Here is a 27838-nt window from a genome sequence, read left to right as displayed (position 1 = left end):
GAAAACACAAAAGGAAGCACAACCAGGGCCCTAAGGGGGGTTAGGATGGGTGGGTGAAGCTGCAAAGGGATGGGAGTCTTGCCTTTTTATTTCCCCTCCACCTTTTCATACTTTTCTTTCTTTCTTTTTTTTTTGAGATAGAGTCTCACTTTGTTGCCCTGGGTAGAGTGCCGTAGCATCACAGCTCATAGCAACCTCAAACTCTTGGGCTAAATGATTCTCTTGCCTGAGCCTCCCAAGTAGCTGGGACTACAGGCACCCACCACAACGCCCGGCTATTTTTTGGTTATAGTTGTCATTGTTATTTGGCAGGCCTAGGCTGGATTTGAACCCACCAGCTCCAGTGTATGTGACTGGTGCCCTAGCCACGGAGCTATAGGCACCGAGCCGTCATACTTTTCATTATACAATTATATTTATAAAGAGAAAAAAAACAAAAACCAACAACAACAAAAAGAAAAAAACACCTGGTAGCTAAGAGGTAGATAATTTCTTTTGTTTTTTTGGTTTTGTTTTTGAGACAGAGTCTCACTGTGTCACCCTGGGTAGAGTACTGCGGTGTCATAGCTCATGGCAACCTCAAACTCTTAGACTGAAGCGATTCTCTTGCTTCAGCCTCCCAGTAGCTGGGACTACAGGCGCCTGCCACAACACCTGGCTATTTTGGGGTTGCAGTTGTCATTGTTGTTTAGCTGGCCCAGGCTGGGCTCAAACCTGCCAGCCTCAGTGTATGTGGCTGGCGCTCTACTCACTGAGCTATAGGTGCCAAGCCAGGTGGATAATTTCTTGTCTTAAAATCTCCAAGAAAGACAATCTTAAAATAGTGCTGTCAACAGAACTCTCTGAAATGACAGAAGTGTTCCACAGCCTCATGTGGCTGGGTTGTGTCATCTTTTTGTTTAGAGACAAGATCTCACTCTGTCACCCAGGCTGGAATACAGTGGCCCCATCATAGCTCACTGTAGTCTTGAACTCCTGGGCTTACACCATCATCCTGCCTCTGCCTCCCCAGTCGCAGGGACTACAGGTAATGTACTATCCCTGACAACATGTGGCTGTTGAGCACTTAAAATGTAGCTCCTGCAACTAAGGTACCAAATTCTTACTTTTTCCTATTTTCAATTAATTTTAATTGTAATAGACACACGTGGCTTATTATGACCATTTCCGTGAGAGCCACATGCTTAAAGACTCTGGCTGGCATCAGGCCCAGATACAGATTTATTCTGTGGTCCTCTACCTCCCCACTCCCAGGCACCTGCTCAGGAGCTCATTGGCGCTGCGCAGACGCTGGGCCTCGCGCTGGGCGTCCTCATGGGCCTGGGTGGCCCCATCAGTCTTGTCTCGCAGGCGCTGCAGCTGTTCCTCAAGGGCATGACGCTCACTCTCACTGTCACTAAGCTGCTTCCGTAGGGTGCCCAGCAGGCTCTGGCTTGCCTCATAGCGCCCACGCATGTCCTAGGGGTGGGGATCACTGAGTCTGGAGGGGACATAGGAGGCTCCCAGAGCCCACATACTCTTTACTGGTTCCATGGGTGTACACCAGCCCATACCAGGCCAGTGACCCCAAGGCTAGGTCTCCACTCACCACACTTCTGAGCCCTCACCTGCCTGGGTGCCAGACAAACCCCCACACACAGTCCTTCCTCTGACTCAAACCCTGGACTCCGGGCTCCTCCCCTTGCATCCTGGTTCCATCCTGAGACTCCTGCCCACTTTGGCTCTGACTCTGCCCATAGCACCTCTCATCCTAGGCTCTGATTCCTCTTCCCAGACCTTTGCCCAGTGTTCCAGCCCTGTATGACTGGGACCTCATTTTCCTTTCTACCAAGACTCTACCGCTGCATCTCTCCCTCTGGGCTCAGAGCTCAGCCACCTCCAGAGGCCCCCTACACACACACACACCCAGCTGCGTTTCCCAGGGCTCTGGCTGCATCCCAGACCCTGGCCACACCTCAGGACAACACCGCGTTCCCTGCTACCTGGACCTGCAGCTGGCGCTTATGCAGGGCGGAATGGATCAGGGCAAGCGTGGAGGAGTCGGAGAAGGCAGGAGACGGGCCGCGGCGAGGGGAGGAGCGCCGTGGTGGGGATGGGGTCCGCGTGCCTGAGAGTCCCCTCAGGCTGCCATCCGAGGTATCTGCAGTGCGCTCAGAGCTGCTTAGCTGGACACCGCTCTCCGTGTCAGACAACACAGCCTGGGGGACAAGGACGGGGGTAGAAGGAGGCAAGGAGCCTTGGGGTGAGCTGGCAAAGATGCCCAGGCACTGCAGCACAGAGTAAGCTCCCTTCCTACCCGAAGCTTCCTGATCCTACCTTCTGCGCTGGCTCACAGCCCTCAGTTTCCCCGCTGAGGCCTCCCATTTATTGTAAGGAAATTCGGAATTTCTCACAGGTGGGCCTGGAGGGCCTGTGACTCTCCCTGGGCAACAGCAGCCTGGGGTCCTGGCCTCCCACCCACCGCAGTCCACCCAAGGCCCTCAGGGGGCGTGGCGAGCAGCCCAGGACTGCCTGGCTGAGCTCTCCCACCTGTGCCAGGTCCCTCAGGGTCTGCTGTAGCCCCTCGCCCTCATCCGACTCCAGGGCAGCCTGCTCCTGTAGCCGCAGGGATTCCTTGAGTGAGGTTAGGAAGAAAACGAAGGTGTGGTCAGAGGTCTGTCCTAGTCAGAAACTCTCCTTCCTCACAGGCCAGATGGCCCCCAAAGCCATGCCCCTAGGCCAGCCACATGGCAGACCCCACTGTGCTCACTGAACAGACCAGGCCAAGCCTCACATAGAAGGGCGAGAAATCCAGGCGGTACCCTGAGGAGGGCCCCTCTGGGAGGGAGGCAGCCAAGTTCCCAGAGGAAGAGCCCCAGACTGGGAAAGAACAGGTAGAAGTTCAAATCCCCACTCTCCGACTCACTGGCTCTGAGACCTGGACAAGCTGTCCCCTCTTAGGCCTGGTTTCCTCATCTGTGTAATGGGGATCGTGGTGGGAGGGTGAGACAGGACAAAGGAGGGGTGTGTGCTTCTCACTGAGGGGGGCACACACACAAGCGGGGAGGGTCTGAGCACAAGGCTCAGGGTGGCCCAAGCAGCCTGGCCCCAAACCTGTGTTCTGGATCTGATGGACCTGGTGGGTCCCCCATCCCACCCTGCCACATTTGGGGGCAACTGCATCTCACCAGGGCCTTAAGCTTCTCAGTGACAGCCTTGTTGACTCGATCCTTCTCCAAGTTTTGGTTCTGAAGACGCTCCACTGCCAGGGCCAGCTCTGTCACTCTGGAGTTGGGGAGCAACAGAGGTGAATTGGGGACTCCCCCAACCTTCTTAAATCTCCCAACTTCTGTGTCCTCCATGCTTCCCCAGACCTGAGGCAGGGGCCCTGAGATCCGCCTCCCTAGTTGTGTGACCTTAGGCAGATCACTTCTCCTTTCGAGATCTCAGACTTCTTATGGTACTGATCTTACCTCGTGGGAAAGCACTCTGGAACTTGTCTAGGTAGCAGGAGTGAGGGGCACAAGTCCTGTCACCCAGAAGTTGAACTGTGCATGAGGTACCCTGAGCAAGTGCCTTTGGAACCTCAAATGGGGTACCTGGGAAGACTGGCAGAGCTCACACCAGGAGAAGGGCCTGTCCCCAAACTGACACTCCCTACTTCTTGGGCCTGCAAGTGTACCCTCTACAGAAAGGTCCACCAGGCACCCACTTGGCACTGAGGTCGGCCTTGTCCAGGTCACTCTGCACCTGCTGCTGGGCCAGATCCTTCTCACGGAGCACCTTGTCCCGCAGCTGCTCCTCCAGCAGCGCCTGCTTCTCCAGGGCTGCCTCAACCCGGCTCTCTGCCAGCTGTAGCCCAGCACTCAGACCCAAGCTCGCCTCCTGGACAGCCCGTGATGTTCGAGCCAGCTCCCCTCCCATTTGCAATAGGTCCCTGGGAGACAGAGTAGAGGATAAGGATGGAAAGAGATGGTGGTGGCTCAAAAGTGCAAATTAAAACTACACAGGGCCAGGCACAGTGACTCACACCTGTGATCCAGCTATTCAGGAGGCTGAAGCCCCAGGATCACTTGAGCCCAGGAGTTTAAGGCTACAGTGAGCTATGAACATGCCACTGTATTCTAGCATGGGCAGAAGATTAAGACCCTATCTCTAAAAAACAATACCTAAAAGTACTACACTGGGCTTGGCATGGCGGTGCACATCTATAGTCCCAATACTCAAGAAGCAGAAGGCTCTCTTGAGGCCAGGAGTTTGAGGCCAGCATGGATAACATAGCAAGACCCCATCGCATAAATGAAAACAAAAAACTACACTGGAATGTCACTATCAAATTAGGGGGGGAAGTCACGTAATGCACAACATGGATAGAGCTATGGGGTTAAGATGTCCTCCTCTGCCTGGCAGGTGGAAGGTGAGTGAGCATATGTTCAATGGAGGGCAATTAGGAAAAGCCTTTGCCCCACCAGCTCCACCCCTAGGAGTATATCCCACAGATACACCTCGCACAAGGGAAACGACCTGTGGACAGAGGACTTGCTGCAGCATTGCTCGTGTTAAAAATACTGATGACAAGGGGGGTGCCTGTGGCTCAGTGAGTAGGGTGCCAGCCCCATATACCGAGGGTGGTGGGTTCAAACCCAGCCCTGGCCAAACTGCAACAAAAAAATGGCCGGGCGTTGTGGCGGGCACCTGTAGTCCCAGCTACTTGGGAGGCTGAGGCAAAAGAATCGCCTGAGCCCAGGAGCTGGAGGTTGCTGTGAACTGTACTCTCAGGCACTCTACCGAGGGCGACAAAGTGAGACTCTGTCTCTAAAAAAAAGAAAAAAAATACTGATGACCACTGAAAGGGGATGGCTACTAATTATGGTACATTCATTGAATAGAATATTCTGTAGCCAAGAAAAACCAATGGAGACGTTCTTCCTATCCTGATAGAGAGCCACCTCCCAGTTAAGCGAAGAAAGCATCTTGAAGAACTGCAAAGATTAAATTCTATTAAGATTGGAGGCCGAGGTGGGTGGATTGCCTGGCTCACAAGTTTGAGACCAGCCTAGCCAGAGTGAGACCTTATCTTTAAAAACAGCCAGCTACTTGGGAGGCTGAGACAAGAGATCACTTAAGCCCAAGAATTAAAAAAAAGTAAAATTCTATTAAGATTACATACATAAAAAAAGTATACACGTGATCTGTTTTATTCGTTTGCATAAAACAAGCCTGCTTAGGCATAGTGGCTCACACCTGTGACCCTAACCCTTTGGGAGGCCAAAGCAGAGGAACTGCTTGAGGTCAGGAGTTCAAGACCAGCCTGAGCATTAAAAAAAAAAATTTTGTTTTTTTTGAGACAGAGTCTCGTTTTATCACTCTTGGTAGAGTGCTGTGGTGTCATAGCTCACAGCAACCTTAAACTCTTGGGTTCAAGTGATTCTCTTGCCTTAGCCTCCCAAGCAGCTGGGACTTTAGGTGCCCACCACAATGCCCAGCTATTTTTTAGAGACTGGGTCTCGCTCTGGCTCAGGCTGGTCTTGAACTCCTGGGCTCAAGCAATCCACCTACCTTGGCCTCCCAAAGTACTAGGATTACAGGCATGAGGCACCGCCCCCAGCCTTCTACTAATTTTTTTTTAAAGGTTTGGTGGTGCACTAAGGCATTCCCTCTGTCCCACCTTCTTATCACTGACCACTCACTTCCTCAGCCTAGAATTTTGGGGATCTATGTGTCTTTTCATTACTAGAGGTTACAAAGTCCTTGGGAGAAGCTGGATAATCCAGTAGACTCAAAGTAGGAGCTTCAAATCCAGATTCAGCCATTTATGTACTACTGTGTGATCTTAGGAAGGTCACTCGACCTCTCTGAGCCTCAGTGTCCTCATCTGTAAAATGAGGACAGGGACAACTAAGAATATTAGTTGAAGAATAAATATCTAGTAAATGTTGACTGCCCCAACTATAACAGTTGTACAAGTCACCTCTCCTCTACAGGGCCCGGCACACAGCGGATGTGTTAAGTTGCACTGATTTAGTTCATCTGAGTTGTGTAGAGTTTGATATCAAGAGTGGGGTTGGTTCCCAGTTGCTGCCGAGTCTCCCCAAGTGGCCCCCTTCCCCGGCCAGGCCTCACCTCTCAGTGGACATCTTCACCTCGCTGAGCAGACGGCGGACTCCCACCACCTGCCTCCAGAGGAGGAGCAGGCGGCCATGCTCATTGCTGCAGTAGGCGTTGAAGGACTGGAGGGGACATGCCGAGTGGAAGGCTGGGGTGAGGGCTGGTCTGTCCCTCAACCCAGCTTCCCCACCTCATCCGTCCCGAGAGGCATGCTGCCCAGGGAGTGTGTCTTCCTGGGGGCCGACACTGGGCCTGTGCAGAGCTGTGTCACAACAGCCACATTCAAACTATCAAGCCCAAACAGCTCCCTCTTGCACAGGGAACTGGGATTCAAAGCTTCTGTTGGCTGCAAGAGGTGGCACGGAAGGGCAGAGAGTCCAGGGGACCTGGGTCTACATCCCAACTGCCAGATGCATGACCATGGGCAGGTTTCTTTTTTCTTTTTTTGTAGAGACAGAGTCTCACTGCACCGCCCTCGGGTAGAGTGCCGTGGCGTCACACGGCTCACAGCAACCTCTAACTCCTGGGCCTACGCGATTCTCCTGCCTCAGCCTCACGAGTAGCTGGGACTACAGGTGCCCACCACAACGCCCGGCTATTTTCTTTGTTGCAGTTTGGCCGGGGCTGGGTTTGAACCCGCCACCCTCGGCATATGGGGCCGGCGCCTTACTCACTGAGCCACAGGCGCCGCCCCATGGGCAGGTTTCTTAACCTCTCTTTAAGATGAGGAGAATGATGGATGGCACCTATCTCATGAGGTTATTATGAGGAATAAAAGAAAATGCACACTGGGTGCTAATAAAGACCAGCGATTATGATGATGACCCTTCACCTCTGCTGACCTGCTCACCTAGCCAGCGCTCCCTCTCCAGACTTCCGAGTCCACCCCCCTCTGCCCGGGCCCTTCTTGGCATCCCTGTGCCCACCTCCTCCTCTCGCCTCCATGCTGCCTCCCGCTGTTCCAGTTCCTTGCGGCTGCGTGTCCAGTCACTGGTCACCTTTCGTATGTCTTCGCTCAGAGCCTGGTTGGCCGAGCCTGCCTGGTCCAGCTGCTCTCGGAGCATAGCATTCACCTGGGCCAGGCTGGCACTCCTGGGCAGGACACAGGGAAACAGTGGGCATTTGTTGAGGGAGGGCTGCCCTGCCAACCCTGTGTGCACCTGCTGCACCCTCACCTCTGTTGTTCCTCCTCCAGGCGAAGGAGGGCGCTCTCCAGGTCTTGGCTGTGCTCTGTGTCCTGGATGGGGGGGGCAAGGGGAGAACATCAGGCTGGTCATAAGGAGAGGAGGGGAGGGCCTGGCCCTGCTCACCCCGGCACCCACCCTCAGTCGCTGCTGTTCCAGCTCTGTGGATCTCTTCAGCACCTGCTGCTCCAGCTCTGAGCACCTCTTCCCGTATTGGAGAATCTGAGGATAGGCAGAAAGCGGGAGGGTTTGCCCCAGGGGGTAGGGGCAGGGCAAAGTGAGCACAAGAGAGGGCAGGAGCACAGTGGGTAGCCCTGACCTTGGCCTGCAGCCGCTGAACTAGCTGGGCCTGCCGCTGCTGGCCCTCCTGGTAGGCATGCAGCTTGCGCCGGTAGGAGGCCTGCTCCTCCTGCAGCTGCCTCCGCAGCTCCACGCTCTGCCGTACCAGCCCCCTGGGCTCCTGCTTCTCCAGCTCCCCAGACTCCAGCCGCACAGCCTGCTCCAGCTGCAGGAAGGGCCCTGGATGAGAGTCCTGGGCCTCCTGGGAAGGCAGGCACAGGCCTCTCCAGGGGGCACCAGGCTGGGCCTAGACCCATGATGCCTTGCAGCCTGCTAGTTCAGCACCCAGGGAACAGGCACATGTGGCAAGCCCAGGACGCAGTGCATGTGTACACGATGTGCTGATGCAGCCGTGCATGGACACACAGACCAGGCGTGCATGGACACACAGATGGGACATGCATGGACACATGCAGGTGGGCTCACAAACTGCATGCAAAACACAAAGATGCACCTCAGTGCATGAATGCCTCTCCTCCAGAACACCAAGCCCTACCAGTTTTGATTATTACATTCAAGCCCACCCCTGCCCCAGCCCCCACTGCAAGGCAACACGAGCTCAGGAAAGCCTGGATTTTTCTTCCCCATTGTAACTTAGTACCTAGAACAGTGGTCGCAGTGTAGCTTGGCTCATGCTCAGTAAATATTTGTTGAGATCCTGAATTAATGGCATGAGCACATGGGGATACATTCAAAGCAGAGACATCATTACACATACACATATATGCATGTCCGAGCTGGGAGACATGCACACACATGATGCACACAGGCAGTTTCTAACCCTCCCAGGGTGACAAAGACAACCCCTCCCCACTGACAGCACTAAGGTCTATAACGGGTGCACATAAATGCCACCTTGGACAGTGCCTGTTGACTCCCTCTCTGTCCCTAGCACCCCAGTACTTTTCTGGAAGCCTCTGCCATGCCACCTTCTTACACATTCAAGCAGCTGGCAGCCCCTTTGTCCTCAGTCCCCCTTGGGCACAGGCAGGATGCCTGCCCGGTTTTGGCTGCCCCACTAGCCACGAAGCCCCCTCAACCCCCTTAAGGAAACTACTGGTGCCAGGTGGCCCCTCAGCCTCCTCCAGCTGTTGATGAGAAGGGAAGTGAGGGAACAGAGCAGTGAGAGAGCACAGAGTGGACTGGGGGACACCCATCAGGGACACCAGCCCCATACTTACTGTCTACCTCCTCACCCACTGGCTTGCTACAGCGCAGGCAGGGCTTTCAGACACCCCTCATCCCCCCATGCAGGGCCACACCAGCCACAAGGGCATCTTCACCCACTCTGATACCAGGTCCAAGCTAGGTTAGTGGCAAGGACAGTGCCCTCTAGGCCTGCACCCACCCAGTAAGCCCAGGAGATGCTCTATGAGCCTCCAACAAAGCCAAGGACAATTGTATCTCCACACATCCCATTCCAGGGACACATGCCCTCAAGGGTGCCATGAGTAGGGAGCTGGCTATGGCTGCTTGGCGACCCCTCCTTGAGTCTAAGGTTGTGGAAGGAGGTGGAAATAGGGGTTTCTGCCTGGATGGTGGCTGCAGGCCCACCAAGTGTCTGCATAACACCCACCTAAGCCCAGGTGTGCTGGCAGCCCCGAGATATATGTGGTGCACCCGTGCAGGTGTGCCTCACCAGGTGTGAGTGGAATGTGCTGTCACACCTCCATATGGGACCTCAGGTGTGCACATGCATGGTGCTGGGTACATGCTGACAGGTGGGTGTACCTGGGCCTCCACGTGGGTGGAGGGGCACCTGTGGCCGCAGGTCTGTGCCGTGGTGCGGCACGGGGCCCATCTGTGTATATCAGGGCATGAGTGTTTGTACAGCTGTATGCCGGGGAGACACAAGCATGATTGGAAGTGCGTAGGTCTGGGGTGTGCCCGGGCTCCATGTGCCTCTGATGTGTGTCAGTGACTGTATGCTTTAGGCATCTGTGCAGTCCTCTGTAGGCTGACGGGGGCTGCGTGGAGCCCTGTGCTTTTTCTGTCAGTGTTCCCCAGGAGCTGTGCGACAGTGTGTGGTGTTGTCTGCACACAGATCATCTGGGTGACTGTTCTGTGCTTTATGGGACTGTGTGGGATCCAGCTGTTGGGTACAGGTCATGCTGTGAATCTGAGTGTATCCCTATGGTGTGTTTTGTGCATCTGGGTGGCCCCCCTGTGAGGTCTGGGTGGTCCGTGTTGTGTATACGTTGCACATTTGTGTGATCAGGTGATGTTTGCCTCTATGATCCACAGGGGTGCGACAGTCACCAGGGGCTTCACCCCCTTCATCAATGCTCAGAGCTGGGCCCTCCCCGCCACACCTCATCCCTCTCCACAAACTCCCTCCCCAAAAAAACAGCCTTTCAATTTTACTTGCAATTCAAAAGGGAAGGAGGCTGACACTAAGCCAGGGATGAAAGTTTACTGTCTCCCCTGGCAACCACCAGCTGTTCAATTCACTCTGTCCAGGTTGCCATGGACACTGGGGGAGCCCAGGGGGTCTGTCCTCTGGAGCCAAGGGGTTCTGGCCACTCCCTTCTTCCCCTTCCTAGCTGTGCCTATACCTGCTCCTCAGGGACAGGAAGAAAGGGGGTCTCCAGAGAAACCCTGGGATCCTCTCTTTCTCCTGGGAGGTGGGCTCTGGGAGACTCTGCCTTAGTTTCCTCAACAGGACACAGATTTTCACCTTCCCTACAGTCCCTGCTCCAAGGGTGCTGTGGGGTTTGAAGGATGAGAATAACTTCGCGGGCTGCCCCCAACCCAGCTCACTATGCCTGCTATGGCCATGGGGCAGTTCTTCCCACTTGCATCCAGAGGGACAAGGGGCAGCAGGAAGAGATAGTGTCACACAACTGCAGAGCCCTGCACCAGGGGTCTCATCCCACCTCCACCACTGACCTTGGGCCCATCATGCTCCCTCTCGAGGCTCAGTTTCCCCATCTATAATAAGGTGATTTCCAGACTCTGAAGTTCTCTGGGCACCCACCCTCCAGGCCGGGACCATTATGATGCCATGTAACATCAGAGAAGAAAATGGAGGCTCAGAGAGGGTAAGCACCCTACTGGGGGTCACATAGCCAGTTAAGGCCAGAACCCAGGTATCCTGACTCCCAGCCCAGGGCTCTGTGCTCAGGTCTTATTTCCTGTGTATGGGAAGAGAAGGCCTTCCAGGTCATTCTCATTCAATCCCTGCCTCCAGGTGGGACCTCACTCAAACCCTGTGGGACAAAGCATACCTGAAACCCCAGGCTCCTCTGCACAGGGGCTTTCTAGACTAACCCAGGCCCCCTGTGCTGTAGCCCCAGCCCCAACAGCTGTGTCCCAGCAGAAAAAAGACCTCACCTTCTACCTCCTCTTTCCTTTCCCTACCAACCAGGGGGGATAAGGGACAGGGCTAGCCACACTGTCAGTCAGAAGGTAGCATTTAAGAGGCAGCCCACAGGAGGCCTGGCACTGCACCAGGGGCCAAAAGAGAGGCCTAAACCAGGAGGGGGCTGGCTCAGGGCCCTGTCACCACCAACATGGCAGGACTTGGGTCAGCCTGCCCTACTCACCCCCTGCAGACCCTGGGAAAACTAGCTCCGCACTGTGCTGAATGCTAGGGGCCACCGCAGGCCCCTACCCTGTTCCTCAGCAAGTCCCAACAAGTCGGGCTTGTCCAGGCCAGCGAACACCAAGGCGTGGGTACAGCCCACAGTTGGGCGCAGAAATGCACACTCCCTTCCCAACACAAGTGAGCAGACTTCGGCCTGGACAGGATGAGCTCAGGCTAACCCTGGCTCTGATACTACCGCCCTCGGCCAGCTCCTGCCCCTCAGAGCCTTCCAGCTATCCAGGGTCCAGTTGCCCCCTGAAGGTCCTAGCCCAGCATCTCTTCTCACACAGAGGAACCAAACCAGCAACACAGAGCACAGGCTGGCAGACAGGGTGCCTGGTTCTGGCTGTGTGACTGACTCCCCAGAAGGGCGCTTCCCCTCCCTGAACCTCGTTTTCTCCTTTACCAAATGCGCACCCAGCACATGCCTGGCACACCGTAGGCATTCAATCAAACGGTAGCTATGACTGTTAAGAACACCTCCACGCCTCCCATCTGAACACACACACACTCTGTCCCTCAGGCAGCTCTTACCAACTTCAGCCACCAACAGCTCCCCAGGCACACCACCCGTGAGCCTGAGGGCCCAGAGCACAGTGCATCAGGAGCATTCTCCACCCTACCCGGAGCCTGGCGCACCCCAACCTCCCACCCCAGGCACCAGGGACCCCCATTAGCCTGTAGCCCAGGTCTGGGCAACGTGAATCCTTTCTGGACACGGAGATGGGCCTGGTTTCTCCTTCCTCCCCTCCCTGGGCCTCACCCCAGTGGGGAGTGGCTCCAGGTCCTGTGGCTGCCCCAGACAGCCCACAAAGCACTACAGTGCCCACCCCAGCTTGCCCTGGCATCCAGCCACTGCCTCCACCCCAGGACAGCAGGGAGAAGCGCAGAAACTCAGGGGCAGGAAGGGCTTCCAGGAGTCTTGTTCTCTGGCTCCATACCCCTAACACCCCTGGTGCAAGGGACTTTATTCTCTTATCTCGATTCCTCTCAACTCCACATCTTATTACCATCCAGACTCCAGAGAACAGCCTCCAAGCATGGGGTGCTTTGCTCAGGGCCACTCAAGTTGGCAGAGCCACAATCTGAGCCCAGATCTGCCTGACTCCAGGGCCTGCCTTCGTCCTGTGCACGGGGCTGGTCGTGACCTTCCAGCTACTGCCCTGTACCCTGCCCCAGCCCCGGACAGCACCCACCCTCTCGCTGACCGCGTTGTACTTAATGGCGAGCTCATCGCGCTCAGCGCGGCTCTGGGCCAGCAGGTCCTCCACGCGGGACAGCTCCTGCTGCAGCAGCTGGTTCTCCTCCTGCAGTGACAGCAGCGATGCCATCTCCGTGGCCGGCAGTGAGGCTGGCAAGGGTCAGTGGACATATGGTTGGCTTCTTCCTGGGCCTACTAGGACAGCCTCCCCCATAGGTACCCCACTCATCACTCAGGGCAAGGTCAACCAAGCCCCTGGGGGGAGTCTGGGTGGGAGCAGTTGCTGCACCAAGCCTGCTAGCAGAGCCAAGGAACAGGAAAGCAGGCAAAGAGGGGCCCTAGAGTTGGGCATAAAGTGGGCGCAACTGCAGCTAAAGTGTGGCCCCAGTAGACTCAGCCTAGGAATCTAAGCCCTGAGCACTGGCTCCTTTCTTCTTCAATTACTATTCTACTTTGGGCATCAGTTTTATTCATCTGTAGAATGGGTGTAATAATAACAACACCTTGCCAGAAAAGCAGGAAAGCCTCAGTCAAAGTCAGGGCTCAAGAAAGTGTAGGTGCGGGCGGCGCCTGTGGCTCAACGGAGTACGGCGCAGGCCCCATATGCTGGAGGTGGTGGGTTCAAACACAGCCCCAGGCAAAAACTGCAAAAAAAAAAAAAAAAAAAGAAAGAAAGAAAAAAGAAAAACTGAGGCCAGAGGATCGCTTGAGCCCAAATTGGAGGTTGCTGTGAGCTATGATGCCATAGCACTCTACCCAGGGTGACAGCTTGAGACTCTGTCTCAAAACAAAAAAAATTGGAAAAAAAAAAAAAAGAAAGTGTAGGTGAGGCTCTGAGGAGGAGGAGGGAAAGAGTAGAGGGAGAGGAGAGCTGTCATCCTCTGTGGACGCCCTTCCACCCGAGGGAGAACTGGACACACATCACGGGCCTTAGCCAGCACTATCCCACTGAGCTCTTTCAGTCTGGGTGAGGGCTCCCTAAGTCTCTCCGTGTCTGGGGCTCCACGGCCCCAATGCTGCAGCAGTGGAAGAGGGACCATGGCTAGAGCACCAGACACCATCAAATGGAGCGGCCAACATACCAGCTTCAACTGCAAGTGCCCTTCCCAGACCCTCAAACCACAAGACAAGGCTGCATGTGCCGCCCACCAAGAGGAGCAGGTCCCCCTGCCATTCTGCTTGGGTGGGGAATGAACGACACCACCTCCTCAGACTTGGGCAAAACCCTGGCCTAAGTCCAGCCAGCTCCCACCTTCTGTAGGAGGGAATACAGTATTTCAACTTCAAGTCTTTGCAGCAGGCTGCAGGCAGCCAGGGAGGGGATGCTCAGCCCTTCCCTTCCAGCTGCAGCACATGGGGCATAAGTCTGGGCAAATTACAGCTCTGAGCCTCCTTGTCCTCATCTGTAAAATGGATCCCTCTGTCATAGGGCTATGCCTGCCTTGTGATGAGTATTCAAAAGATGAAAACTATGATCGTCATCATCATCGCGCCTACTGAAGAGGGGACCTGAGGAGAGGTGAAATGCAGGCAGTGTCTGTGGAGGGCGAGTGGACAGGGAGAGGTACCTGGGCTCTCGGGCTGGGAGAGATTACAGGTGACAATCTCCCTGATGCGGGCAGGCAGGCCAGAGAGCTCGGAGTCCCGGGCTAGCTCCCGCACACCCAGTCCCAGGAGGTTGCTCTCCAGTGTCTGTGGGGAAAAAGAGAGGATCTTCAGGAGACCTGGGACCCTGGGCTCCCTGGCCTCAGGGGATGAGGAATAAAGTCCTGTTGCCCAAGATAAGGGAGCTTAGAAGACCCTCAGGAAACCCCCAAGATGGAGCAAAGCCTAGGAGTCAGAAAAGAAAAAGCCTCCAGGGAGACTCTGGTGTCCCCTGTCCCTGGAAGGAGGTCCCTGAGAGCCAGAGAAGAGAACCAAACCTTACGCCAACTCACAAACCCCATCCGGGCAGCACAGAGTGGTGGGGGCTCCAACCCAGCACCCACTCTAGATTGGTGAGGATCCTGCTGCGCCTGAGGGGACCCTCATCCCCATACAAGGCACTGGGATAAGGGAGCCACACCAGTTGTACCCTGCATGTACCCTTGCTGGGAGCTGCAAGCTGGGGCCCCTGTGTAACCCCTGCACCACCACACCTCTTCCTTCCTTGGCCCCCCAAGATCCACCCACCTTGCACTACCCCTGCTGAGCTCCCCCATCCTGTACCTACCTGGACAATTGTCTCCAGTGCTAGCTGGGGCTCCTGTGACCCCGCCAGCCCCAAGCTCATGGGGGGGAGGCTGTGGGCAGCTCTCCACCCCCCTTCTCCAGGGCCCCAGACCAGGGCCCCAAACCAGCTCAGTCAGCGTGCCCCAAGGCCAGACCGCTGTGCTGAGCCCCAGGCAGATTAAGCTTAAATCCGGCGGTGCCCCCATGTGACCACATGGTGGGAGGAGCTGAGCTGGGAGGATAGGGAGGCAGAGGAGAGAAGAGGGAGGAGGAAGCTGAAGAAGAAGATGGGGGAGAGGAAAGGAAGGGGGGAGAGAAAAGGGAAAGGATGGAGAGGGAAGAAGGATGGAGAGCGTCTGGAGGAGAGGACTCCACACCCTCTCCCCTCCCCAGGCTGCGGAGTCCTAGAGCCCTCCAAACCCAGGGGGTGGGGTCAGCAGCCAGGAGGCGGGAAAGGCCAGAGTCCCAAGTCTGCTGGACCATCTTTGCTGACCCAGAACAAGCCTGTCACATGGTTTGCTAAGAATGTGAGCGTTACGGGGTGGGGGGAGGTGGGGGTACGTTTTCCCACAACAGGTGCAGCACAAAGAATGTAGGCTGCGGGATCAGGATCACCCAGGCCAGGCCAGGCAGTAAAGCCCCCTCCACCCCTGGCCTGGCCCCCACTGCCGGGGTGCCTCCATGGATCTCAGTGTCCTCACACATAAGATGTGGATAATATTGGCACTCACCTTGTGGAGTTGTTTGGAAAAAAAAGAAAAATACTGTGTGTGCATAAATAATACACGACACAGCGCTGGGTTCATATAGTCAACATTCGATAAATACTAATTTCTTTCTTTTTTCTTGGAGATGGGGTTTTACTCTGTCACCCAGGCCAGAGTAAAGTAGAGCAATTAGAGCTCACTACAGCCTCCACCTCCTGGGTTCAAGCAACCCTCCTGCTTCAGCCTCCCAAGTAGACTACAGATACACACCACCAAGCCCAGCTAATTTTTCTAATTTTTGTGGAGATGGGGGTCTTGCTTCTTTTTTTTGGATTTTGGCCAGGGCTAGGTTTGAACCTGCCACCTCTGGCATATGGGACCGGGGCCCTACTCCTTGAGCCACAGGCACCGCCCTGAGGGTCTTGCTTCTTGTTCAGGCTGGTCTGGAATTCCTGGCTCAAACAATCCTCCTGCTTTAGCCTCCCATGTTGCTGGGATTACAAGGATTATAGGCATGGGCCACTATTTCTGGGCAATAAGACTAATTTCATTCATCTGAAAATCTCAAATGAAGAGGCCCTGTACTGGCTCAGCACCTGTAGCTCAGCAGCTAGGGTACCAGCCACATACACCATACACCGGAGCTGGCGGGTTCGAACCCAGCCCAGGCCTGCCAAACAACAATGACAACTACAATCAAAAAATAGCCAGGTATTGTGGCAGGTGCCTGTAGTCCCAGCTACTTGACAGGCTGAGGCAAGAGAATCGCTTAAGCCCAAGAGTTTGAGGTTGCTGTGAGCTGTGACTCCACAGCATACTACCAGGGCGACAGCTTGAAACTCTGTCTCACACACAACACACACACACACAAAGATAAAACCTGCCAAGTTGCTACGGCACAAGATTTAGGCAAAAGTAAACCACTGGGGGCTCGGCACCCATAGCTCAGTGAGTAGGGCACCAGCCACATACACTGAGGGTGGCGGCTTTGAACCTGGCCCAGGCCAGCTAAACAACAATGACAACTCCAACAAAAAATAGCCGGGCATTGTGGCAGGCATCTGTAGCCCCAGTTACTTGGGAGGTTGAGGCAAGAGAATTGCTTGAGCCCAAGAGTTGCAGGTTGCTGTGAGCTGTGACGCCACAGCACTCTACCAAGGGCGACATAGTGAGACCCTGTCTCAAAAAAAAAAAAAAGTAAACCGCTGGGGGACAGAGAACTGCCACTACAAACCCAAGGGACCCCCTACCCTGTCTCCTGAGACAGTCTCCACAAAATCCCTGCAGGCTACACACCCATAACCTGAGCAGGGGGGAGGCCGCAAATACCCCATGGCCAGGATGTCCATCCCCTGCATGCCCCACACAGAAGAGTAGAAGCTCAGATGTACTTGGTGGACTGGACCAAATTATTCTGTGCCTTCCACCAACCAGTGCCCTGAGGACAGGTGTGGAGAGGGAGCAGGAAGCCAACCCCTGGGTTGACACCTACCCCTTGGTGCCACCCCCAAAGTTCTCCCCTGGAAGTCCTTCTGGGCTCTGTGGATCCAAAGAAGTCATATCTAAACCCTGTGTGGATGTGCACTGCTCCAACATCTGCAGATTGCACCCAATTCTCCAAAAACTGAGTGAATTCCTCAGAGGATCAGGATGTTACAGCTTCAGCATCTGACTGCTGGACTCCAGCCTTGGTTCGCCAGTCCCTTGCCAGTTGTGTGACCTTGCACCAGTGACTTCACCTCTCTGAGCCACCTCTCAGTTTCCCTATCTGTAAAATGGGATAATAATGGTGCCTATTTCTATCATGAAGATTAAATAAGATGCTCTATGCTTAGCTGTATGCCTGGATATGGTATAGTAGAAACTGTTGTGTCTTGAACAATAAGCATATCCAATTTCTCTTATGAATATGCCTAAAAGCCCAGATCCCTGGTGTATAGAATTAAGACAAAAAGAATGTGTGCCACTTCAGATATGGCCCTTAAAAATCTCCCATGAGGAATTATTTCTCTCCCTCCCTGTCTACCAGCTGGAAGAAAATAACTCCAAGGTACTAAAGGGATTCCAGAACCACAAGATAGAAGGGATCTGGGTCCCTGGGTCACTATACAGAAAGCCACTTGCCAAAAAAGCAACAGGAATTTTCATGAATGAGAAGTAAACTTCTATTGTGTTAAGCATCTGAGGATTCGGGTTTCACTATCACATCAGTTAGCACTACCTTAATTACCATATGCAGATACATGTTGGCTATTATTACTGTTATCATTACTATTTACTAGTATTATTGGCTCAAAAGAGTCACTTTCTGAGGGAGATGACCCTCAGCTACAGTGGTCCTTGCCAGTAATCATTCATTGTTTTCTCCAATGTTGCCTGTCTCCTCCTAGGGCGAGAACTGTCAGCCTATTAACGACTCCCTCCAAACTACATGCTCCAAGGTCCAAAGCTCCATGAAGAGCTGTTGAATGAATGAATAAAATGCTAAGAGACAATAATAGAAGATTTTTTTTTTTTTTTTTTGTAGAGACAGAGTCTCACTGTACCGCCCTCGGGTAGAGTGCCGTGGTGTCACACGGTTCACAGCAACCTCTTAACTCTTGGGCTTACGCAATTCTCTTGCCTCAGCCTCCCGAGCAGCTGGGACTACAGGCGCCCGCCACAACGCCCGGCTATTTTTTGGTTGCAGTTTGGCGGGAGCTGGGTTTGAACCCGCCACCCTCGGCATATGGGGCCGGTGCCCTACTCGCTGAGCCACAGGCGCCGCCCAGAAGATTTTTTTTTTTTTTTTTTGAGACAGAGCCTCAAACTGTCACCCTGGGTAGAGTACCCTATCGTCACAGCTCACAGCAACCTCTAACTCCTGGGCTTAAGTGATTCTCTTGCCTCAGCCTCCCGAGTAGCTGGAACTACAGGAGCCTGCTTTAACGCTCAGCTATTTTTTTTTTTTTTTTAGTTGTAGTTGTCATTGTTGTTTGGCAGGTCCACGCTGGATTCAAACCCACCAGCTCTGGTGTATGTGGCTTAGCCACTTTAGCTACAGGCACCAAGCCAATAATGGAGGATATTAAATGAAAAAGAATAGAAAAAAAAAAGAAACAATTCCCCTTGGCTGGGGTAGCATTGGCTGGGGATGGTGTTAACTACAGACTAGGATCATGGAAGAACTCCCATGTGGGTGTATACAGTACCCGCTGCATCCCAGAAGTTCAGAGTAAGAACCAGGCAGTGTCAGGAGACTCCTGGGTGGGAGGGGGGCCTAATCTCCATTCTCAGAGCTTGAAACAAAGACTGGGGAGAGGACAGTTAAGTCAGGAAAATGTGTGGGAAAACCTCCAAAATCCAGGGGTTGACTCCTGAAGTCTTTCCTGAACCCCTATCTGGCCTTGGCAGCTGGTCTGCCCCTGCCACAGGATTTATTTATTATTAAGCACCTGCTTTGAGCTCAGCAAAGGAAAATAGTAAATCTCAGATGTAAAGAGACACCTGGTACTCTTGTGATCCCCTCTCCTAGTGTCCTCATGCCCCAGACAAGTCCCAGTTCCTGAGAAGGCTGGGGAACCTGGCCCCCAGGGAGGCAGTTATCTACCCAAAGACAGTCCTAAGACATGTGTTTATGTAAAAATCTCAAGGACACTCGTTCAAAATGACAACTCCAAAGACACTGACTGGCACAGTGGGCCTCCAGCTTCATTTTGAGAAACCTAAGGCCTGGTGGGCTTAAACCCCCACACAGGCTCCTGCTGTCTTGCCATCCTGGACAACCCAATTGACCACTCTGGGACTCCGTTGCCTCATCAGTAAAATGGAGATACTTTAGACTGGGCAGGACTGCAGTGAAGACAGAAGAGCACCTCGCACAGAAAGGCCTGGCACACTGTGGAGGCCGCAGGCAGGCATCTGCAGTTTGCTCTGACCCTTGGGACCAGCCTCCCACGGTATCTCCGCCGCGTGAAGCCAGAGGACCCTGTGTGGGACGTAGGGGCCAGTGGGTCCCTGCAGGCCGCTGAGCCCGGGCAGGCCCCGGCCTCCTGCCGCCCCCACAGCGCGCGAGAACCCGGGCAGGATGTGCGGCGGGAGCGGCAGGACGACCGCGAAACCCGCCAGGCGCGCTCTCCGGGCCGCCTGGCGGGCTGGGTAGCTGCGGGGCGCGGCACCCCCAGGGCCCAGGACAGCGGCTCCAGCCCGCCCCCTGGCGCGCGGCTTCCTCGGCCCGGAGCGCGTCCGCCCCGCCCCCGAGCGCACGCGCGCCGCCAGCTCTTACCTTTGCGCGCCGCCGCCGCCGCCGCTGCCGCCGGGGCCCGGGGGAGGGACAAGCCGGGGCGCTCTCGCCTCGGGAGTGGGGTGGAGCCTGTGCTGTGCGGGCCGTTGGCGCGGGCTGGGGGTGGGGCCTTGGCGGGGCCGGGCGGAGTCTGACCGCGCGGGCTCTTTTTTTTTTTTTTTTTGAGAGAGAATCTCTTGCCCCTAGTGGAGCCCCCTGGCGTCATAGTTCACAGCAGCCTCAAACTTCTGGGCTCAAGCGATCCTCTTGCCTCAGCCTCCCAAATAGCTGGAAGTACAGTCGCCTGCCATAACGCCCAGCTAATTTTTTTCATTTATTTACTTAACTTTTTTTTTTGAGACAGAGTCTCAAGCTGTCGCCCTGGGTAGAGTGCGGTGGCGTCACAGCTCACAGCAACCTCCAACTCTTGGGCTTAAGTGATTCTCTTGCCTCCACCTCCCAAGTAGCTGGGATTACAGGCGCCCACCACAACGCCTGACTGTTTTTTGGTTGTAGTTGTCATTGTTGTTTGGCGGACCCAGCCTGGATTCTAACCCGCCAGCTCTGGTGTATGTGGCAGGTGCTTTAACCACTTGAGCTACAGGCGCTGATCCGCCCATCTAATTTTTAGAGAAGGGGTCTCACTCTTGCTCAGGCTGGTCTTGAACTCCTGAGTTCAAGCAGTCCACCTGCCTCGGTCTCCTAGAGTGCGGGGATTACAGGCATGAACCACCAAGCCCAGCCATTTTTTTGAGCTCTTGTAAGGGTGACCCTGGGGTAAAGGCCTTGCACCCACGGATTACTGCCCTGTGGCCACCAAACAGAAGTACTTAGCTCCTTCTATAGAAATGGGAAATGGTAGACAAATCAGGTCGCTCAAGGGCTCACAGCTGCAAGGTGGCAGGACAGGATCCCAACTCAGCTCCACTGAAGTGTCTCACAGTGGTCTGGCCAGCCCTTAAAGGCCCTAAAACTCCTACCTAAACTCTGACCCATCTCCCAGTCAGACTGAAGTGGGGTGAGGGGGGGAAGTGACATTCCCTGCCAGCCCCGCCAGAAACCACAGTGGCCATACTGAGGCTTCAGTGATCTCACAAGGTGGAGCGACCTACCCTTGTTTTACTCACTGGGCAGCCCTGGATAAGGCAATCTGGCCTCAGTTCATTTGCAAAACAGTGGTGCTGAATTCACTGTCTTCCTGTCCCACAAGCTCCTGGCTTCCCCCTAATAGGATGGAGATAAAACCAGAGGGAACGGAGCCTTTGGGACTAAAGTTGGGGGTGTGCACAGTCTGCACAACCCATGCTTGTTTCCACATTAACAATGTGTCTATTCCATGGGCGGCACCTGTGGCTCAAGGAGTAGGGTGCCGGTCCCATATGCTGGAGGTGGCGGGTTCAAACCCAGCCCCGGCCAAAAAAAAAAAAAAAAAAAAACAATGTGTCTATTCCGGGTGGCGCCTGTGGCTCAGTGAGTAGGGCACTGGCCCCATATGCGGAGGGTGGCAGGTTCAAACTCAGCCCCAGCCAAACTGCAACAAAAAAAATAGCCAGGTGTTTTGGCGGGCGCCTGTAGTCACAGCAGCTCGGGAGGCTGAGGCAAGAGAATCGCATAAGCCCAAGAGTTAGATGTTGCTGTGAGCTGTGTGATGTCAGGGCACTCCACCTGAGGGCGGTACAGTGAGACTGTCTCTACAAAAAAAAAACAACAACAATGTGTCTATTCCATCTCCTTACTGCCCAAGCCCTTTTGTTCTTGAAGGCATCAATCAAATTATTCATTTTCAAAGGGAAAGCCAAGTTTGAATCTCTATGGCTAAGGAAGGCTGTACTTGGTTTGAAAAACCATGTTTACTTTTCTGATTTTACATTTGGAAAACGGTAAGTACCCAGAAAGAACAGTCAGCAGGCCCATGGCTGACGGTTTGCTTCTCCTTGTGGTAGGAGAGGATGGTGGGAGTTTTATCTTTATCAAAGGGGAATCTGGTTTTAACATCTGAGAAACTGCCAATGTGCCCTACAGACTCTGAAACCCCTGACGCGGGCCAGCACTGAGAGCTACGGGTCAGGAGAGGTTTGGATCAATCCCTGGGGTGTGGGGTTGGGGAGGCAAGGGTGGGAGAACAAGGGCACAGTTTCCCTGAGGTGTCCCTGGTTCAGATGCAACAAGACTGACTGGCTGGGTGGCGCCTGTGGCTCAAGGAGTAGGACGCCAGTCCCGTATGCTGGAGGTGGCGGGTTCATACCCAGCCCCAGCCAAAAAAAAAAGACCGACTGGCTGACCTCTGCCAGTAAGCACAGTTGGTCCCCAGGTCCTCCAACATGGTCAAGGTCTGGGTCACCCTTGAATCCCCAGACCTGCTGGGTTCTGGCTCCCCATCCCGCCTGAGGCCCTGGTGGGCTCATGGCCTCACCAATTCAGTTCTGATGCTGCCTGTCCTTGTGGAGCCAAGGGTCTGGGCTAAGGCCCCCATACTTGCTGCTCCCTCCAGGGGACCTGCCTATTGCCTGGGCCTGCCAGATTTCCCTTAGTTACCAGGACTTGCACCTCCCAGGCAGCCTGCATTGGCTGCAAACCACTCTGTGTGGGCTGCTTCTATATTTTCCCATTCTGTCCTGTCTTCTCTGAACAACTCTGTGAAGCAGGATCCAGGCTGCGGAGCAGGTTCTGGGATTATTTTAATTTCACCGAATGGGAAAATGAGGCTCTAAGAGGTGCAATCACTCACCCAAGGACATACAGCAAGTTCAATGGCTTCCAATCTCATGTGCTTTCCTCTACACCATGTTGCCTCACTTGAGATTTTTTTGGGAGGGACAGCAAACAAAGCTCCTCTCTCCTGGACCATCTCACCCCAGAGCACACAGGAACCTGCTGCTGGGAGGCACTGCCTCTAACTCCCCTCTAAGAAGAGTCTGGGTCCTGCTGTGTTAACTCCAGCTTAGCTCAGCCTGACCTGTGGTCATTTGAATCCCCAGTGCCACTGTTCACCTATCACTCTACCTTGTAACCAGGTGGTGTCCAGGCCAGTGACTCCAGGACCAGCCACTAGAAGGGAGTTATGCAAGATGCTCACCTGCTCACTGCAGAGGGTTCAAACTCTGTAGCTCAGGTAACAGAGAAACAAGTGACTGGAGTTACCTCCCCCAGGTTGCTAAAGCCAAGTGCCTGCTAAATTTGCCTCTTAGGCTAGGGTATGTGGACTCTGCCTACCATCAGCTAAACCACATTAACCAGGAGGCTTAGAGGACGGGCATTCTGGTTAACTGGTTTTTGTGGGTATTTGTAGGCTATCTTGCAGTCTTTCTATAATGCCTGACTTTAATAGCAAAAAAAAAGATCTAAATGTGCAGTAATAGAAGACTTGCATAATAAATTATATTTAGGCCGGGTGCAGTGGCTCACGCCTGTAATCCTAGCACTCTGGGAGGCGGAGGTGGGCAGATCCCCTAAGCTCACGACTTCAAGACCAGCCTGAGCTAGAGAGAAACCCCATCTCTAAAAATAGCCAGAGTTGTGGCAGCGCCTGTAGTCCCAGCTACTTGGGAGACTGAGGCAAGAGAATCGCTTGAACTCAAGAGTTTGAGGTTGCTGTGAGCTGTGATGCAATAGCACTCTATCAGAGGTGACAAAGTGAGACTCTGTCAAAAATATAAATAAATAAATAAATAAATAATGAGTTATTCATATAATGGGATACTACAACATGTTATAGAAGAACATTTAATGATTGGAGAAATTGTTAAAATTTTGTTAAGTGAGGGCGGCGCCTGTGGCTCAGTCAGTAAGGCGCCAGCCCCATATACTGAGGGTGGCGGGTTCAAACCCTGCCCCGGCTGAACTGCAACCAAAAAATAGCTGGGCGTCGTGGTGGGCACCTGTAGTCCCAGCTACTTGGGAGGCTGAGGCAAGAGAATCGCTTGAGCCCAGGAGTTGGAGGTTGCTGTGAGCTGTGACGGCATAGCACTCTACCGAGGGCCATAAAGTGAGACTCTGTCTCTACAAAAAAAAAAATTTTGTTAAGTGAAAGCTTTCAGAGGAGTAATACAGAATAAGCCCATCGTAGAAAAGAAAAATAATTTCTACATTGTTATACATAAATATAATAGAAAAAAGATGAGAAGATACAAAAATGTTAATCATGTTCTATCTTAGGGTGTTGGTATGACAAATGACCTTTTAAATGCAGATTTTGTTCTTTGAAAAGATGGTATATTTACGGGGTTCAAAATTCAAATAGTACAGGAAGTTACAAAGTAGAAGCATCTCTTAGTAGGGCGGTGCCTGTGGCCCAAAGGAGTAGGGCACTGGCCCCATATACTGGAGGTAGCCGGTTCAAACCCGGCCCCAGCCAAAACTGCAAAAAAAAAAAAACAAAAAAAACTGTCTCTTAGTTACCTGGTATCACCCTGCTGACAACCTGTGTGATGCTGTTTCCTATAAATCTTTCCTGGTATCACCCTGCTGGCAACCTGTGTGATGCTGTTTCCTATAAATCTTTCCAGAGATATTTTATGCACAAAAATGGATATGTTTTCCTGTCCCATTTTTATGTAAGAGTGTATTATGTATATACTTTGTTTTATACCTTGATGCTGCTGCCTGTGCATCTAGGTATAAAACAACCTTCCTAATGCCAGGGCCCTTTAATACAGTTCCTGTGGGTTGCAACCCACAGGTCGAGAACCGCTGGCTTAGAGGATCATTTCTTATTCCTTATCAATATATAAAGAGATTTGGTTTCCGTTTTTTTGTGTCACCCAGTCTAGAGTACAGTGGTCTCATACCTCACTACAACATCTAAATCCTAGGATCTTCCTGCCCCAGTCTCCCGAGTAACTAAGACTACAAGTACACGTTACCACACCCAGCTAACTTTATTTTTTGTAGAGACAGGGGTTTTGCTATGTTCCTCAGGCTGGTCTCAAACCCTGGCCTCAAGCAATCCTCCTGCCTTGTCCTCTCTAAGTGCTGCTCTGGGATTACAGCCAAGAGTTTTTTTTGTGTGTGTGTGTGTGTGTTTTTTTTTTTTTTTTTGCCGTTTTTGGCCGGGGCTGGGTTTGAACCCGCCACCTCCAGCAAGTGGGGCCAGTGCCCTACCCCTTTGAGCCACAGGCGCCACCCATAGCCAAGAGCTTTTTTATAATTCATTTTCCCCAGGGAGCAAGTATTTCATTGGATGTACTTAAATTTATATAATCTACCCCTTACCAATGGGCATGTAGCAGGTAGATATAATGGGTTGAATTGTGTCCCCCTCACCCCAAAAAATTGAAGTCCTAATCCCCAATACCTGTGAACAAGACCTTATTTGGAAATAGGGCCTTTGCAGATGGTATTGGATTTAGGGTAGGTCCTAAATAAGAAAAGGGGAGAAAACACACAGAGATGCAGGGAGGTGGCCACATGAGGGTGGGAGCAGAGATCAGAGTTATGCTGCCAGGAGCCAAGGAATGCTTGGGCCAATAGAAGCTGGAAGAGGCGAGGACTCGCTGGCCTAGATCCTTTGGAAAGAGCATGGCCCTACTGACATCTTGATGTCGGATTCTATAATAGCTTCCAGAACTGGGAGAGACCCCTGTGTGTGGTAATTTGTTTCAGAAGCCCTAGGAAACTAACAGGTAGATGGACTTCCCAGCTGGCCTTCACCTCTCCCTCCCTCCTGGTACCCACACCCTTTAGTGTGGGTAGGACCTGTATTGAGATCCATTCTGGGATTGAGACTATGGTTCCTATCTTTCGGCACTTGTGGGCTGGACCACTTTGATGAAGCAACTACTCAGTTGTAAACTATGCAGAATCCGTGTGGCAGGAAAATACAAGTGACTTGACCCATCAGCCATGATGAACAGAATTCTGCCGACCACCAAGAAACCAAGAGCCAGCTTGGAAGAAAAGCCTTTCCCCCTGAAGCCTTTTTTTTTTTTTTTTTTTTACCTTGAGACAGAGTCTCAACCTGTCGCCCTGAGTAGAGTGCTGTGAGGGCATAGCTCACAGTAACCTTAAACTCTTGGGCTTAAGCGATTCTCTTGCCTCAGCCTCCCAAGTTAGCTGGGACTAGACACCCGCCACAACATCCAGCTATTTTTTTTTTGTTGCAGTTCTTATTGTTGTTTTAGCTGAACTGGGTTCAGCCTGCCAGCCTCGGTGTATTTGGCTGGTGCCCTACCCACTGAGCTATGGGCACCATCCTCCCCATGGAGCCTTAAGATGACACTGTGGCCTGTTACCACCTCAATGGTAACCTGCTAGAGGCACCGAGACAGAGGACCCAGCTGAACTGTACCAGATTCCTGACCCACAGAAACTGAAATAATGTGTTGTTTCAAGCTGCTGAGTTTTGGAGTGTTACACGGAAATAGATAATACACAGGAGATATGAAGGATGCTGCCCATCTTTTGTTATGACAATATTACAGATGATTGTAATTTTTTTTTTTGAGACAGAGTCTCACTATGTCACCCTCAGTAGAGTGCTGTAGTGTCACAGCTCACAGCAACCTCAGACTCTTGAGCTTAAGCGATTCTCTTGCCTCAGCCTCCCAAATACCTGGGACTACAGGCGCCTGCCACAATGCCCAGCTATTTTTTTTTTTGGTTTTTGGCCAGGGCTGGGTTTGAACCCACCACCTCCGGCATATGGGACCGGCGCCCTACCCCTTGAGCCACAGGCACCAACCATGCCCAGCTATTTTTGTTGTTGTTGTTGCATTGTCATTGTTATTTAGCAGGCCCAGGCCAGGTTCGAACCCTCCTGCCTCAGTGTATGTGGCCGGTGCCCTAACCACTGAGCTATGGACACCGAGCCTGATTGTAATTATTTTTTTTCTGTCTTCATATCTGCATTATATCTGTCACCAGGAAGAATTCAAGCTGCAATGAGGAAAAATCGGTCTTTTCCCTACTCTAGTCCACTGTCCAGAGTACGTATCTTTCTCACTCCCAGCTCAGAGAAATCAACAGCTACTGAGCACCGACTGTGTGCCTGTGATGCATTTCAGTAGCTTCCCATCACCCCTTGGGCTGTCATTGATACTTGCCATGTTATGGCTTTCTTAATCCATGTGAAGCGAATAGGACCTTCCATGTATCAGGCAGGGCTTAGGAATTAAGCTGGCCCTGTGGGCAGCACTGTTTAAGTAGCCCACCTTGACTCAAAGCACGGATGCTGAAGCCGGTGGGTCTCAGTTCTGCCACTTAATGTGACTTTGGGCAAATTATAATACAAAATCTCACTGTGCTTCTCTCATTATTTTCACAATAGGGATGAGAACTGCAATAGTTGCGTGCCCCTAAAATGATGTTGAAACCTAACCCCCGTGTGAAGGTCGGACCTTTGAGAGCTGATTATGTCACAAGGGTGGAGCCCTCATGAATGAGAGTGGTGCCTTCACGAAAGAGGCCCCAGGGGGCTCTTTCGCCACTTCTACCACATGAGGATGCAGCCAGAAGACAGTCTTCTCAGACAACACATCTGCCAACACCTTGATCTTGGACTTCCCTGCCTCCAGAAATGTGAGTTATCAATTCTGTCAATAAGCTGCCCAGGCTATGCCGTTCTGCAGCCTGAATGGACTAAGCCAAGTACCTACCTCTTAGGGTTGCTATGAGTTTTACAGGTTAAGCACATAGAATAGTGCCTAGCAGAGAGCAAGCATTATGTAAGCAATAGCTAGTTATCATAGTAAAAGGGGTAGTAATGCCCAAACGGCATGTTTGTTTGTTTTTGAGACAGAGTCTCAAGCTATCACCCTGGGTAGAGTGCTGTGGCATCATAGCTCACATCAATTCAGACTAAAGTGATCCTCTTGCCTCAGTTTTTCCATTTTTTAGTAGAGACGGGGTCTCGGGTTTGCTCAGGCTGGTCTCAAACTCGGGAGCTCCAGCAATCCACTTGCCTGGGCCTCCCAGATTGCTAGGGTTACAGGTGAGAGCCATCGCGCCCAGTCCCAAAGGAGCATGTTAAGTGACTTCCCAAGGCCATTGAGTCTGTCCAGATTCTCTCTTTTCCACAGACTCGTACCTCCAATACCCTTTGCTCACTCATATTAGTTTCCTATTGCCGCTTAACAGTATTACTAATCATAGCAACTTAAAACAACACATTTATTATGTTTCTATGAGTCAGGAGTCCGGGCACAGCTTAGCCAGGTCCTCTGCAGGCTGCAAAGTACCAGCCATGCCTGGGGTCTCATCTGAAGGCATAACTGGGACAGATCAGCTTCCAAGTTGTTGGCAACATTCACTTTCTTGCAGACTGGC

At 52.8% G+C, this 27838-nt stretch overlaps 1 protein-coding gene across 7 annotated transcripts in view; it reads right to left on the bottom strand.

Annotated features, from left to right (window-relative positions):
- CROCC (ciliary rootlet coiled-coil, rootletin) overlaps positions 1-19686 on the bottom strand; it is a 46740-nt gene extending 27054 nt beyond the window's left edge. For 3 of the 7 annotated variants that reach the window (XM_053576909.1, XM_053576912.1, XM_053576913.1), the window contains exons 1-13: positions 14610-14848; positions 13966-14089; positions 12393-12547; positions 7591-7776; positions 7410-7493; positions 7263-7324; positions 7014-7179; positions 6103-6209; positions 3692-3916; positions 3168-3264; positions 2530-2613; positions 1983-2198; positions 1259-1458 (exon numbers count right to left, since the gene is read on the bottom strand). In XM_053576909.1, the coding sequence (XP_053432884.1) occupies positions 1259-1458; positions 1983-2198; positions 2530-2613; positions 3168-3264; positions 3692-3916; positions 6103-6209; positions 7014-7179; positions 7263-7324; positions 7410-7493; positions 7591-7776; positions 12393-12547; positions 13966-14089; positions 14610-14669 (1766 nt within the window). In that variant the 5' untranslated portion in view covers positions 14670-14848. Of the gene's footprint in view, positions 1-1258; positions 1459-1982; positions 2199-2529; positions 2614-3167; positions 3265-3691; positions 3917-6102; positions 6210-7013; positions 7180-7262; positions 7325-7409; positions 7494-7590; positions 7777-12392; positions 12548-12900; positions 13042-13965; positions 14090-14609; positions 14849-19579 lie in introns of those variants that run through there. The other 4 variants (XM_053576915.1, XM_053576914.1, XM_053576911.1 and 1 more) reach the window with 4 other exon arrangements.
- Between the last annotated feature and the right edge of the window lie 8152 nt (positions 19687-27838).

This window comes from Nycticebus coucang, chromosome 22 (assembly GCF_027406575.1).
Source record: "Nycticebus coucang isolate mNycCou1 chromosome 22, mNycCou1.pri, whole genome shotgun sequence".
In the NCBI taxonomy this organism is placed as follows: Eukaryota; Metazoa; Chordata; class Mammalia; order Primates; family Lorisidae; genus Nycticebus; species Nycticebus coucang.
Note: the sequence above shows the minus strand (reverse complement) of the source record. Positions and strands in the feature narration are given on the sequence as shown.